Here is a 13,893-nt window from a genome sequence, read left to right as displayed (position 1 = left end):
GCACAAAACAACATTAAAGATGGACAACGTAACAGCCCTGAGAAATAAAAGTGCTGTAAGGTGCCTCCTCCTCCTCCAAATAATCTCAAATAACATTGCTTCTCCTAAATAGAATCAACTCTGGAAAAAAACTACAAAGCCAATATGTAAAAATGTAAAGTAAATAAAAATCATTAATGCACCTAACCAAAAATTATCATAATATAAATTCATATAATGATTGCACCTAAACCCAAAAGTTATCATCATATAAATTCATACAATGATAGTAATACAATTGATACAATAGACTTCTACAATAATGCATTTTATATAAAATGTACAAGAAGTACATTTTCAGTATATTCTATAACGCTCTTTCAGTAAAGAAGGATTTCCTTGTACTCACTGTCTGTAGGGTTTCTCATTGGATACGACTGTGTGTAGTTATTCACGCAGTGTATAAGCTGAGGGCTGATAGATGCACAGTAATTTTCAACTGCTTTAATTTGGGACGGACCAGGAGAGGAGTCTGTCCGAAAAATTGCTTGGCAATATTCCCGGCAGTTTGTGTGGTGACCTGCGTAACTGCAACAGACCGACCCCACTGGGGAGGCAAACAGACAAACAACAGAAAATCTATGGGTTCCTACGCAGGGAAATGAAGAGATGAGCAAGTCTGACACACAAGGATGCCCAAGGAAATGAAAGGAAAAAAAAAAAAAGAACAAAATCTATGCTCTGTTGAAAAATCTCTGTCTACAGAATGACTGGAAATATCTGTAACTAGCCAAACTACATTTGTTTGTCTGGCAGGAGAAAAAAGTCAGTATTAAAGCTGCCTTGAACTCAAGCTCAAGACATGAGCAAGCCAGCTGAATCTCATTTTCAACTGTTTTGTTCTTATTTTAGGTAACCAGACATGTCCAATACTTGAATTATCAGAGAAATGCTACTAATAAACAAACAAATATGAGAGTAGTATAATTCAAAAAACCCAGACAGATGGTACTGGTGATTCACCCATTTTTGCTATTTTGTTAAATACATACAGTATTTCTTGACAACAGCTTCTACTGGAATTAATTCTGAGACACCAATTTCATTTTATATAAACAGATATCAGGCAACAAAATGCATGGTTCTTCAATATTTCAACTGTGCATTTAATTTTGCTACTTAGCACACATCAAATGAACAAGCAGAAGAAAAAGATGACAGAAAAGATAAATACAGATACTCAAATTAAAAACGGATATTAATTATATAAATAGCCAAATCCCTTTATTACTTGAGTAAGACAATTTACTTGTGGCTTTTGCTTATATCGGTCTGAAATCCACATGTTTGTGTAAATGTTCACCTACATAATCTCTTATAGTTTAGAGAAAAAATTAATAATACAAAAGAAAAACAAAATAAACTATTCATTACATACTTACTTTCATTTCTGTTAATACAACTAAAGAGAGCATTCTGAAATCAAAACAAAAGCAGTGTTACAAGCCAGAAAACTTCAAATAAATATTTAAGTATCCAATCATTTGTTATAATGAGCTAATAAACTTTTGGTATTATTTGCTTCAATTAGATTACATTAAAACAAAACCACTATACAAACAGGATAGTGAAACCAGGAAATTAAGAGATCAAGGGTCACCAAAGTTCTGTGTGTAGTCATAATAAAACAGAGAAATATTCAAGCAAACAAGTAAATGGGAACATTTTCCTGGACTAACTTAGAAACAGAGTAAACTGGTATAATAGAGTGTCCCAAAATGTAGGGTTTTTTTTTTTTTAAGGACAGTAATTTTAAAGATTCCATGTAGAAAAAAAATTCTGCGCAGATGGATGCATGCAAATAGTAAGTCTCAACAAAATAACTCCATGACAATGTACCTCAAAAGCTACCGCATGCAACCAACTCTCTCGAACTGCAGCCAAAAGGCACAGCTGGGGGATGTACATCTCAAATGTCAGAAGGAGGGAAACACACACATCCTGCTTTGTTTCAGAGGTCTCTAATCTGCAGATCACTCATGGAATGGTTTGGGTTGGAAGGAACCTTAAAGCTCATCTAGTCACAACCCCCTGCCACAGGCAGGGACATTTTCCACTAGACCAGGCTGCTCAGAGCCCCATCCAACCTGGCCTTGAGCATTCCAGGGATGGGGCAGCAACAGCTTCTCTGGGCAACCTGTGCCACTGCCTCACTGCCCTCATCATAAAAAACATCTTATTCTTTGTATCTAGTTTGAAACTACCCTCTTTTAGTTTACAGTAATTAACTCTTGCTCTATCACAACAAGCCCTGCCAAAAAGTTTATTTCCAGCTTTCTTGTAGGCCCGCTTTGGACACCAGGAAGTGCTATAAGGTCTCCCAGGATCCTTCTATTCTCCAGACTGAACAACCCCAGCTCTCTCAGGGTGTCTTCATAGGAGACATCCTCCATCTCTCTTTGTGGCTCTCCTCTGGACTAATTCCAACAAGTCCACATCTTTCCCATGCTGAAGATACAGCCTTGGATGCAGCACTCCAGGTGGGTCTCACCAGAGCAGAGTAGAGGGGCAGAATCCCCTCTCTCATGACTGCTGAACTCTTACCAAAAAACCCCCAGTCTTCCCCACACTGAATAAGCACATTTCCCGTTAAAAAAATTAGGTACTGCATATAAGCTGTCTGGAACTCTATGAAAAGATGAAGTCATGAGGTTGAAATTCCAAAATGCAGTTACTTGTTATCAAAGACTAAAATTATATGATTGTGAGAAAAGAGAAATTTGAATTTAGAAATATCTAACCTCTACAATTTTCAGAACACCAATTATAAAACCTGATCAAATACTTGATCAATATAGTGACAAAATATAATCCCCATCTCAATAAAATTCCTGATCTTCATTTCCCCTATCCCTGTAATTAAACAAATTGGTTTTTTACACAGAAGAGAGTATCTAGAGAAGAAAACAGAAACACCATCAGACTGATCCCAAATCATGTGGGATTAAAGTCTTGCTTCAAAACAGGAAAGCACCAGATTTGCTGCTACCTCTAGGACAAGGAAGAGAGCTCAAAATGCAGACCTAGTTCAAGCCCAGTAGTTCACCATTCTTCATCTATCTTAGTTACTAGTTATTCATTGCATTGCAGAGAAGTGGGTATCCAAATAATCCTGGGGCTATTTTTGTGCAGTTCTGTACTGCTGTAAACAGACGAAAATACAAACATGTCGAGAATTATCTTAATTATTTTATTTTTCCTTTTGACTTAGATATTGCTTAGTGTGTAGGAATATGTTTTTAATTCGTATTTTCTACTTGCTTTCTTCTGAACACAAGATCTTAAACAGGACAGTCCCAATACTGTAATGAGCAGTATCAAATTCCTTCTCTTAGCACTCAGAAATTAATTTAAACCTTAGGTAAGCCACGGCAGATGTGGCAACAAAAGGCCCTAAGAGAATAAACACATATCTAACTTGAAAGTGTAAGTCATTTATCCAAAAACAGCAACTATTTATAATTCTAGTGATCATAAATAAAGCACAGATCTATTGGTACACCTCACACAAAAATTCAAAAATCTGCCTTACATAAAACAAAGCCCTAGATTTCATAAAGTAGCAATTCAGACATTTTTTTTCTATGCCAAAAACATCCCCTACAGTATTTTAGATCTTTTCTCCCAAGAGCATGGATACTGCATTGTTTTTCTCAGATTCCAATGAATTTACAGCAACATTCTTCATCCCAGCAGCACATTTTCATCTGATTAACTTTAGATGTTTCCTTCTTTCCTACAGACAAACCAAATCCTGTTACACATCCATCTGTGCAACAAAGATGAGGGACAAGAGAATTAATGGAGAAAGAACACAGAGGTGGGGTCACCATCCTACATCTGTAAAGAGCAGATTTATACTGCTGCCTAAACAGTAATGCCATTTTTGTAGCACCATACATCCTTCACTGTAGATGCCAAGCAAAGACTACCAGAAAAGCCCATTTTTGATGTGGCCACACAGTTTCCATGGGACCTGCCACATACAACAACACTGCCCCTAAACTGACTCTCCTCAGAAGCTGCTGAAATTTGACTTCTCCAGAGCTACCCTGCATGGAGCACTGGAAGGTGGCATATCACTGGCCAGGGGTCTCTGTACAAATCACAAACAGGACGGGACTGCTAAGGAACACATCTGGAGCTGTTGTATTTTCCAGCATCAGTCTCATTACATGGTTATGACAATGGGAAAATGCCAGCAGCTCACAACCCAGACAGCAGACAAAGAACTTAATGTTACAACTTACTTTAAAAGTTTTTTGACCAATCACACAAAGCAAAAGCATATTGGCAGTAGTTCTGTCCAAGGACTATAAGCACACGTAGCTTTGGTTAAAACAATGCTTGCTTATTTCAAATAAAAGACCTGCTTGTAAGCCTTAAAACACAATGCACAGAGCTCCATTAGAAGCTTAGAACTTCCTAATATCTTGCTAGATATACTTTTCTGCAGCTTAGGGAGTTATTCTATCCAAGTGCTAATAGACTGATCATTGTTCTATTTGTCTTTACTTTTCTACTTCTTATATAATTTTTCTGCTAACAAATCTTATGGCTACTGCTTAGCTGTAATCACAGTTCTGCTGTCTCTGAGGCCTGCCTTTTGCAGCTTTCCCAAAATCCTCTGATTTTATGGATTCCCATAGTGGCACACAAACCAGCCAGGCAGAATGAACACTGTAACTTTATTATTTAAGGCACTGGGACAGCACAGGCGGCTGGAAAGTCTAAAGTCTGTCTGCAATGATTATAGCGAGTACTTGATCATACTGTTAGCACAAACAAACTTAGAATCATACTCTAATGCTGCAATAACCTCAGATAAAAATTGTCATGTTATTTAGAAGTCGAATGATACAAAAAAGTGATTCTAAAGCAGTTAATGAATAATAGTGTCACTTGCCCTGCTCAGAGGACACAAAGAAAGGAGAATGTTGAGAAGATTACAATATTTACTAATATTCCTCCTCTAAAGGCCTCAAATTGAGACAAAATTATCTTCTCACAGTGATTTCACAAATTTTATGATTTCACCAATTTTATACATGCAGGAAATCCTAACCTAATACTTTCTGTATTTTGAAAATACATTTCCACAGACTGCTGAATCACTGTAATAATCCTCACATTTCTGCTAAGAGGAAGTGGTCTGGCTTCCCTTTTCCACCTTGTCCCTGTTCCCAGCTGTATAGTCTTGTGTATGCCTTTACACCACCACCTTGTGATGACCTGATCTTTCTCACTAATCCCTATGAAAACTCATTTTTCTCATCCGCTGGGATTTAAGTCAGTGATATCAACAGGTATGATACTATGTTAGAACACAATAGAAGAAGCATTTTTTAGATATCATCTTTTAGAAGGACCTGCCAGACGCAGAGTAAGGCAAGGAAGGGGAGGGAATATGTGTGGAAAAATGGCAGCTGAGTAAGGCAGGGGAAGAAATTCAGCTGGACTGAGTTGTGACAGCAATTCACCATATTTCACAAAATTGTGTCTGTAGCCACCACTAGAATGCTAGTTAAGGGTGCTGACTTTGTTTTTTGGGTAGGTCTGGGTAATGTTCAGTTTATATGTACGATATACCCCTCAAAACATGTGAGGGGTACAGCTACATAGATATGAGATAATCTTTAAAAAAATTTCAAAATTAGTGTCTAATCATGTGTACATAAATAAAGTTGTTAAGAGCATTAGACAGTCAGTCTGATTTGAATTACTAACTGCAGCTTCTTTTCAGAACACAAGGTTCATATCCATCTCTACTTAATTAGCACTCATATCTAAGATCACCAGCTTTTCTGCCCACTCAAGGTTTCTTTGGAATCTCTGAGTGAATTGGCAATGAAGAAAGACACAGAAAATAAAGCAAAAGGTAAAAGACAGATATAGGTAAGGAGAAACAAAACCAAACCAGCCAATCAACACAGAAACCAAAGGAGGAGAAAAGTATGTTCTCTTTAAAGGAATGACTAAGTCATCAGGATTTGGGAAAATGATGGTACAAAGGCAATACTGTGTACACACACAGTCTGATACTCAATTTTTAACTTGTGTTGAATACTAAATTAAGCAAACAAAGATGGCAATATCAAAATTTCTAAACCACAAATACAATGATTTGTTTTACTTGTGCACAAGTCCCATCTTTCAGACTTCTCTTTTTTTTAAAGCCAGGTGTTTCCAAGCCTGGTGATTAAAGCCCGTGAGACTACAAGCAGAAGGAGTGAAAAGTGGCAGGCAGACACCAGCACCACAACCACGCACACCTTCAAGTAAAGGCTCTCAAAGATTTCTTTTTGGTGATATGGAAATTGGAAAAGGTGTTGAGGTTTATGCAGCAGCGAACATTTTTCAGTCTTCCCCACCAGACTTTCCCCTGAAGGAAGATTTTAGCCAGTACTGCAGGACCTAACTGGTTTCGCTCTTTTTGGAGCTCATCAGCTGCAGGTAACGGCTCAAAACCCCAAAATGCACACACCCCAACACAAACAGAGCAGAACATTTTGCTGAAGGAAGAAGTCCTCTGCATTGTGAAGCATGCTTTCACATTATAAGCACATTCTTTCTAAATGGCTGCCTCTTGTGTCTTGAATGAAAAGCAAGAGTGAAGCTGTTGTTTTCACAACAGAAATTCGGAGTATTTTGCAAAAAAACCCACAAAAAAAGTACTTTCCTCTCTAAAAATTATCATGGGATCTATATTCTACTAACTTTGGCAGAAAAATAACTTCAGTACTATTGTCCTGGGCAACCTAACTATGACAAATATTTGAATCTAGATCTTACCTAATTAAGGCCATCTTAATTTATAAGTATTACCTACAGTTAACAAATACAATAGTAAAATGCTTAACTCTGTGCAGTTAAGCAGAGAAAAGAAAACCCTCTTGATCGCTCCTTGACTTCATTTAATCTTGCAATTTATTGAGAGAAGATAAAAGTCAGAAGGTTACAACATACTAAGGTTTAGTAGAATCAGCTGAAGTGTCAAATGATGGTGAACACCTGTTAAAAACTTTAAAAACTTGCAGTAATAACAAGTAAGGTCAAGATTTTCCTCTATTATGTAAACCAGTAAAGAATTGAAAACACTTGCACAGTGAGGTAGTATAAAATTTACTGGAACTCAAATTTTGGCAAGATCATTGAGTGTTCTATCAACCTTCTTTGAACAGCAGAGAATAGAGACAAAAAGCACCAGCAGATGACAATAACATCATCTACGATGTGTAGTGTACGGTCAGAGTCCATCCTGAATTCATTAAGCTGTACTTCCAGAGGCCACACACAGTCCTGTGACTTAAGAGTTCATTAAAACTGTTTAGGAACCTTTAGCTAAACAATGTCCTAAACAGTTCCTTGAGTTATCATCTGTTGTCTCGGAGTAATCCACACAAACAATTAGATAAGAGCTAAAAACTGATGACTGCATTTTTCAGCAGAAGTAATTAATAGTCAGCATTCACTAAAATCTCAACAAAAAGCTGGATCATAAGACCCTAGAAGGAAAAAAACAAATCAATACCATAGCAGAGTGAATACTTTCCAGAATCCCCATTACACCACTTGAAGCTGCAGGCACTGCATTTTAAGTTGCTATGTTTAAAAGCTGCAAAGTGAGATTAGGCTAGAGTGTTCAAATCTGTGATAGCAAAACTACCTTTAAACCACCCAGGAACACCAAGTGTTCACCACTGTGCATCAAAAGTAGTTTTAAGAGCATAGGCTAAATAAGTGGTGACATTTTCAGTTGCATTTCAACTGCTTGGGAGACGCTAATAGTGCTCAGCTGCAGTAAAGCTCTCACTAACTAGAGAAGTTTATATGTCTTATTTGGAACACATGAAGTAAAAACTGGAGTTCTTAATATTCAGAGAGGTGATCTCACAATATGCAGTGCACAGACTCAAGAGCTGTAATCTAATGGAAACTTCGTTGCTACTCTTTCCATGCACAGAAGAAAGAAAAGGAATCTTAAACATAGTAATAAAGCCTTTACAGATTATTTTAAGATTAATGAACTATTATAAGCTGCTCCTCCAAGCATGTATTCCATGTGGTCTTTTAAAAAATGAACCCTCACTTTACACAAAAGTTTTAAAAATTCAAAAATCAGAAAATCCTACATACAATTCATACCATCTCCACTTCTTTCTTCTTCTTCCTTTGACTATTACCTACCTTCTTTTTAGAGGAAGATGAACAGGACAGCAGAAAGCTGGAAGAAGTAGTGAAAGATAAAAGAACTGAAGTGCACAGAACTAGAGGAAAAATGAAGACGACAACAGGAGTATCTGAGAAGCAGAAGATGGAAAAAACTACTATTAGAATAAAACCTTCAGAAGAAGGCAAATAAAATACCTTTTGGTAACACTCAAAGATACTGGGCAAGGTGTGCATAATTTATTCATTTCTGTATGTAGTGCTACTTGAAAATAAAAATTGTTACAGGACATGCCATCTTCAAAGAACTGATAAAAAATGAAGACTTTATTCCAACAAAATACTTTTCTAAAACGTGTAAAATCTCCATATTAAAATAAACATAAATATTTACAGTAAAAGTAATGCAGAAATATATGATCAGCAGAAAAAGCATCTTTGATTAATCTTGTGAAAGCTGGCACATCAGTGCTGAAGTGATTCTGCTACTGCATGACCTGAGTCTCCACTTGGTGACACCTTCTGCATGGTTTGGCTTTTTTCACTGCTCTGAACCCTCTGCCCTACCCATGAAGATTTACCTCCTTCTTGACCCTCATTAACTTAGTGGGAGGCTGAAGGGTAAGTCACAAAGCTGCCTCTCTAATCTCAAAAGAATACAGAAGTGTACTATGCACAGTTCAGACTATTCTAAGCAGCTTGTGAAAATTCTCTGGGAAATCCTTATGTGGGTAAGCTAAGTAAGTTAAGAAGACTGGTAAGCTATGAGAGTGTTTACAAAATAGGGAATTATATTTTACATCCTTCATTCATATAGTTTTTACTTTTACATCATGTACTTTATTACATGCCTCAGCAACAGACCTGAGAGCTGATTACCAAGCGCTATGATCCATACTGCAAACTACTTTTCTAATTGGATCCTCATTTTTACCTAAGTATGAATTCTTAAATGCAAAACCAAGCACTGTATGTATGACATGGTATTTATGTGATTCACATGCTATTTGTGACCTCATGTCACCTCTTTCAGATTGAAGTAGCCATTCCTTCCCCAGTTCAGTGCTTCCCCAGCCAACTCCACAGAATGCAAAGTACAGTACAGGACACAGAAGCTACTCAGACACTACAGAGGGAGCAGGACTCACACACCAGAGCGGCAAGAACAGAGTTTTGGGGGTTTTTTTTAAAGAGAAATAATGACAGGGTGTGGGGAACTGCAGGTTCCTCCAAAAGTTGTATTTGGAATCTTCAATCTTAGACATAACTTTCTTGAATTTAATTCAACCAATAAGCCTCCTAAGGATATTTTAAGTATTATTTTCCATGAGCACCTGTAAGCCTGTATACATATGAAAAATTCTATCATAACTGAAGATCTAGCACATCAGATACTTAATTTCTGTCCCTGACACTATTTGTATCTACTACACCTAGTCCTCGTTAAAAAAGTTCTTTCCTTCTTCCCTCATCAGAAGACTGATACCTTCTACTATGATTTTTCTCCCTCTCCTTCTCTTTAAGTCTTGCACAGATAGCAAGCATTAAGGTTTTCTGTACAATAACAGCAAGATCACATCACTCCTGATTAAGAGTGAGAAGCCCAGTTTTCAAAATTCCAGATAAAAACTGGAAAAGTAAATAAGATGACTATGACCATAAAGTCATTCTTTATTCTCTTACCTTTCCTCTTTCGTTCTCCTTCAACCCATACTGGCCAACCTCCTACAGCAATGCAGAAATCCAGAAAAAAAGAAGGAAACAGACCAGCATAATAGAGGAGAAGCTTGCAGATGTTGACAGTATAGCATATCATAGCATGAAAGGAGACAGAACTACTTAAAATGAAAACACATTTTTAAGAGAACAAGCTTTCAACCCACACTAACTTCCACAGTAAAGAGTCTAGGAAAATACTCTGTAGATTGTTTAGGTAAAAGACAAACAGGAAAATAAATTTCAAAAAAGTAATTCAATACTTGCTGGAAAAAAAACAGGAAAACAGCTCCACTTCTGCCCAAATCAAAAGAATGGAATATTGTTTGATATCCCAAACTGTTGATTATGAGCAGAACTGATGCAAGACTACCTAACTTAGGGCTGAAGGAAGAAATTAGATGAAAAGGGGGTGGGAGGAATCTGGCTTTTAATTAAGATGAGTATCAAAAGAAAAGCAGTCCTTGCAGAATAGCATTTCCACACAGTGTGTGAAAAAGAACATAGGTAAAGGCAGATTTCTGAAGATATCCTGATGATTAATTTTATGAGCAGAACAGTAAAAATAACTGCAAGCATCAATGGTTTCACTGATGTTACAAAAAATTATATGCTTGAAATTATTTATATTCAGATAGGATATTTAAGGGTGTTCTTTCTTGAGTTTATTTCATTAGGTCACTTTTAAGCGGACTCTCACTGTCAAAGCTGAAAGGTTTCTGACAGATTGAATAATCACAACGAATGCTGACTTGGATCAAAACTCCTATAAGTTGGGAATTGGGAATTGGGAATCCAATTTGACAGTTGTGACTTTTTCATTTAAATTAAGGTATATGCAAGACTAAAAAATCCAAAACGTTTTTACAGATTGTGACTATACTTTTATAAAAACTGTAGAGAGATAATTTACGTTCATATGAAAATGAGCACACTCAGACACACAGCTCTAAAAAGACTGAACTTTCCCTCTTCTACAAGATGTTTTGACAGGACTTATAAAATGATTGATATAAAAGTTGATGTTTTTTCAGATATATTCAGACACATAAAAACATACCTCGTATTCCTTCCTGCAGACCTTTAAAACATCATTTTTTGCAGAAGCCTGAAAGACAGATAAATTTCTCCATTTGTAGTAGAAAATGATAAAATCATGTTGCAAAATAAAGACTGTTCTACTTTTAAATTAACTGCAATAACAATGGATTAATGATCTATTAAAATGTTCCTTTAAGAACCTAAAGAATCCATGTAAAGCTTTAAGAAAAAAAGCAGACACCATGACTTGTTAATATGACATTTAATGAAAACCCAAACCCTCATATTTCTGCACCAAGTTAGTTGAAAGCACACAAAGCAACTTAGGTTTTGTGAAAGGTTTGCCAAATTGCAGAATACAGGAAGCATTTAAGAAATGGAAGTGCTTGAGCATAAAGATCTCCCCATTTTCCCTGCTGATTTATCACTTCTGTATCACTTTCAACTCTCCTCTCTCATGTGTGTTCATTTCTATGGTTCCTATTGTCAAACTGAGTAGCAGAGATTCTCCCTGCAAACTACAGATCCCTTTGTTCTATACAAAATCTTGTGCTCCCTTTTCATATGACAGATATTCCAAACTATGGTAACTACTAACATGTTACTTCCCACTCCAGTAATTTAAAACACTTGGGTAAAGTCTGTCCTTGGACCTATTATATCAACACCTTCAAAATGACTCCAAAATCCCCTCAAGTTTCAAGGATCAAAATTAAAATCCAAATATTTATCATTATTCCTAATATTTGGCAGGTATAAAGATTTTAGTATAAATTAAAAAAAAAAACAGAAATGTTTTAATCAAAGTACAAAATACAGCTAAGATTCTGAAACAACAGTCTGCAATCAAACAGTACAACATCTTATTTAGAGAATAATGAGAAATGATGTAACAATCATAAGATTAAATTAATAGAATTTAATAAGACTGGAATAAACAGAAATGTCTTTATCAGGTCTGGAGACACTTAAGCATTAGGACATATTTGAAAACATGGCTTAAAAATGCATTTGAGAATAAACACACATCTTATTTTCTGAACATCAAAAGTATCCAGCTTGTTTACTCACTCATCTTTTTCCCACACTACTCTGTACTCACTGCTCATCTCTTGCCACATAGTTTAAACCCTGTGCTTTTGGGTGAAAGTAGAATTTTTTTGTTATGACAACAGTTTGCCGTAGGCTGCTTGGTCAAGATTAAGACTACACAGGCAACCTTCACAAATATGAATATTAAGTACACCTGTGCTCCACAAATGAATTACAAGGATGATGATAAACACAAATATGCTTCTAGATTTTGAAGATGTTTTTAAAGCCACAAACACATATTTAGGAGAAAAAAGTCACTAAATGCTTCACAGATTTTTAATAAAGAGGTCATTGCTAAATTTACAAATGATGCTTAAAACTGTCATTTGACAAAAGCACTGGCTCTATTAACACCTAAAAGCCCCCTTTTCTTCCATATAAACAAAAACCTCTTTGAAGAGGCACAAAAATCTGTTTAGGGCTGTAACCACAATGTTGTATCACTAAACATGACACTACCAAAAAAAAGAGCTTAGGAGCAGCCACGTGCTGCCTTTTGGTCAATGTTATTTTAAAATAACAACTTTTGTGTAGAAACTGTGACAAGAGGTCAGGATTAAGCTTAGCACAAGCAAAGAGAGCTGCAGAACCAGCCTGGATTCAGTCAGTAGGGTGAAAGCCTTACCTGCTTACACGCTTGCCGACACTCCACAGCAATAGCCAGCTCACAGCAGCCTAAACCAACCCACCCATCAGACTTCTTCAAAACTCCTTGGGAAATAAGATAGCAGACTTATTAGAGTAGAAAGAGAAACTATGCCATCATTTTCCTTCCCTCTACTTTTCAGATTTGATAATCATGTTCTCATTCAAGAAGCCTATGTACAAATTACATTTTATTGGAATTCCAAACCAACTTTGAGCAAAAACCACAAGTCTGCGTTTTCATAAATGTTGAAACCAGCAATTAATGAAGTAACTTCCACACACTGAGGATAAAGACGCTTTATGTTAACTGCATTATACGTTCAATGGAAACGTTAGATTTTGATAGCCTATCTAATCTGAAATATAAACCAACAAAAAATATCAGGAAAAAAATCTCATTACAGCATCATCTCTTACAGATACACCCTGCTGTTTGTTTCAACAGCACATCTCTACCAACTTCGCCAATGCAGAAAACATTCCGTGTTCTTTCTCCAAACTTCCTGTGGTGTTTTTGGTCTGGATGGAGTTAAATCTCTTCAGCTGAGCTGGCAAGGGGCTATGTTTTGCACTTCTGACTAAAACAGCGTTGATAACACCGGGATGTTTTAGCTACTGCAAATGCAGGCAGCACCCTGGCCTTTTCTGTTTTTCATAGGGACTCACAAATAAGCTGACAGTGCACAAGGGGTTGGGAGGGGACACTGCCAGGACAGCTGACTCCAGCTAACAGTTATGGACTGTTATGCCTCATGGCACCATGCTTAGCCATAAAAGCTGGGGGTTGAGGATGGTAGGGGCCACCCCTGCTTGGGGACTGGCTGGGTATCAGTTGGTTGGTGGTAAGCAACTATTTTCTTTTGCTTCACTTGTTTTTCTTGGGTTTGGGTTTTTTCCTCCTTTTCTTGTTTTTCCTTCCATTTTTAAATTGGAAACTGCCTTTATCCCAACCCATGGGATAAAGGCAGTTTCCTCACTGCTGCCCTCTGATTCTCCCCTCTCTCCCACTGATGGGAGAATGAGCAAACACTGGGGTGGTAATGAGCAGCCTGCTGGGGCTAATCCACAACATTTCCTCTGTCATTTATCTCCCCAGCAACATGGTTCATCCATTTATTTCAGTCTTCGCATGATCATAATTTCTTACCACAAGGTTACATAGAAATATGGTAAGAAGCAAATTGT

General features: G+C 36.9%; 1 protein-coding gene across 8 annotated transcripts in view; it reads right to left on the bottom strand.

Annotated features, from left to right (window-relative positions):
• Positions 1–13,893, bottom strand: part of RECK (reversion inducing cysteine rich protein with kazal motifs) — a 51,051-nt gene that overhangs the window by 22,045 nt on the left and 15,113 nt on the right. For all 8 annotated transcript variants that reach the window (XR_009418648.1, XR_009418651.1, XR_009418650.1 and 5 more), the window contains exons 5-8: positions 12,686–12,771; positions 10,985–11,032; positions 1,422–1,455; positions 389–586 (exon numbers count right to left, since the gene is read on the bottom strand). Coding sequence is in view for 5 of the 8 variants with exons in the window: in XM_059474743.1 (XP_059330726.1) it covers positions 389–586; positions 1,422–1,455; positions 10,985–11,032; positions 12,686–12,771 (366 nt within the window). In the remaining 3 variants the exon portion in view is untranslated. The remainder of the gene's footprint in view (positions 1–388; positions 587–1,421; positions 1,456–10,984; positions 11,033–12,685; positions 12,772–13,893) is intronic.

The sequence above is a fragment of the Ammospiza nelsoni genome, chromosome 1 (assembly GCF_027579445.1).
Source record: "Ammospiza nelsoni isolate bAmmNel1 chromosome 1, bAmmNel1.pri, whole genome shotgun sequence".
Taxonomy (NCBI): Eukaryota; Metazoa; Chordata; class Aves; order Passeriformes; family Passerellidae; genus Ammospiza; species Ammospiza nelsoni.
Note: the sequence above shows the minus strand (reverse complement) of the source record. Positions and strands in the feature narration are given on the sequence as shown.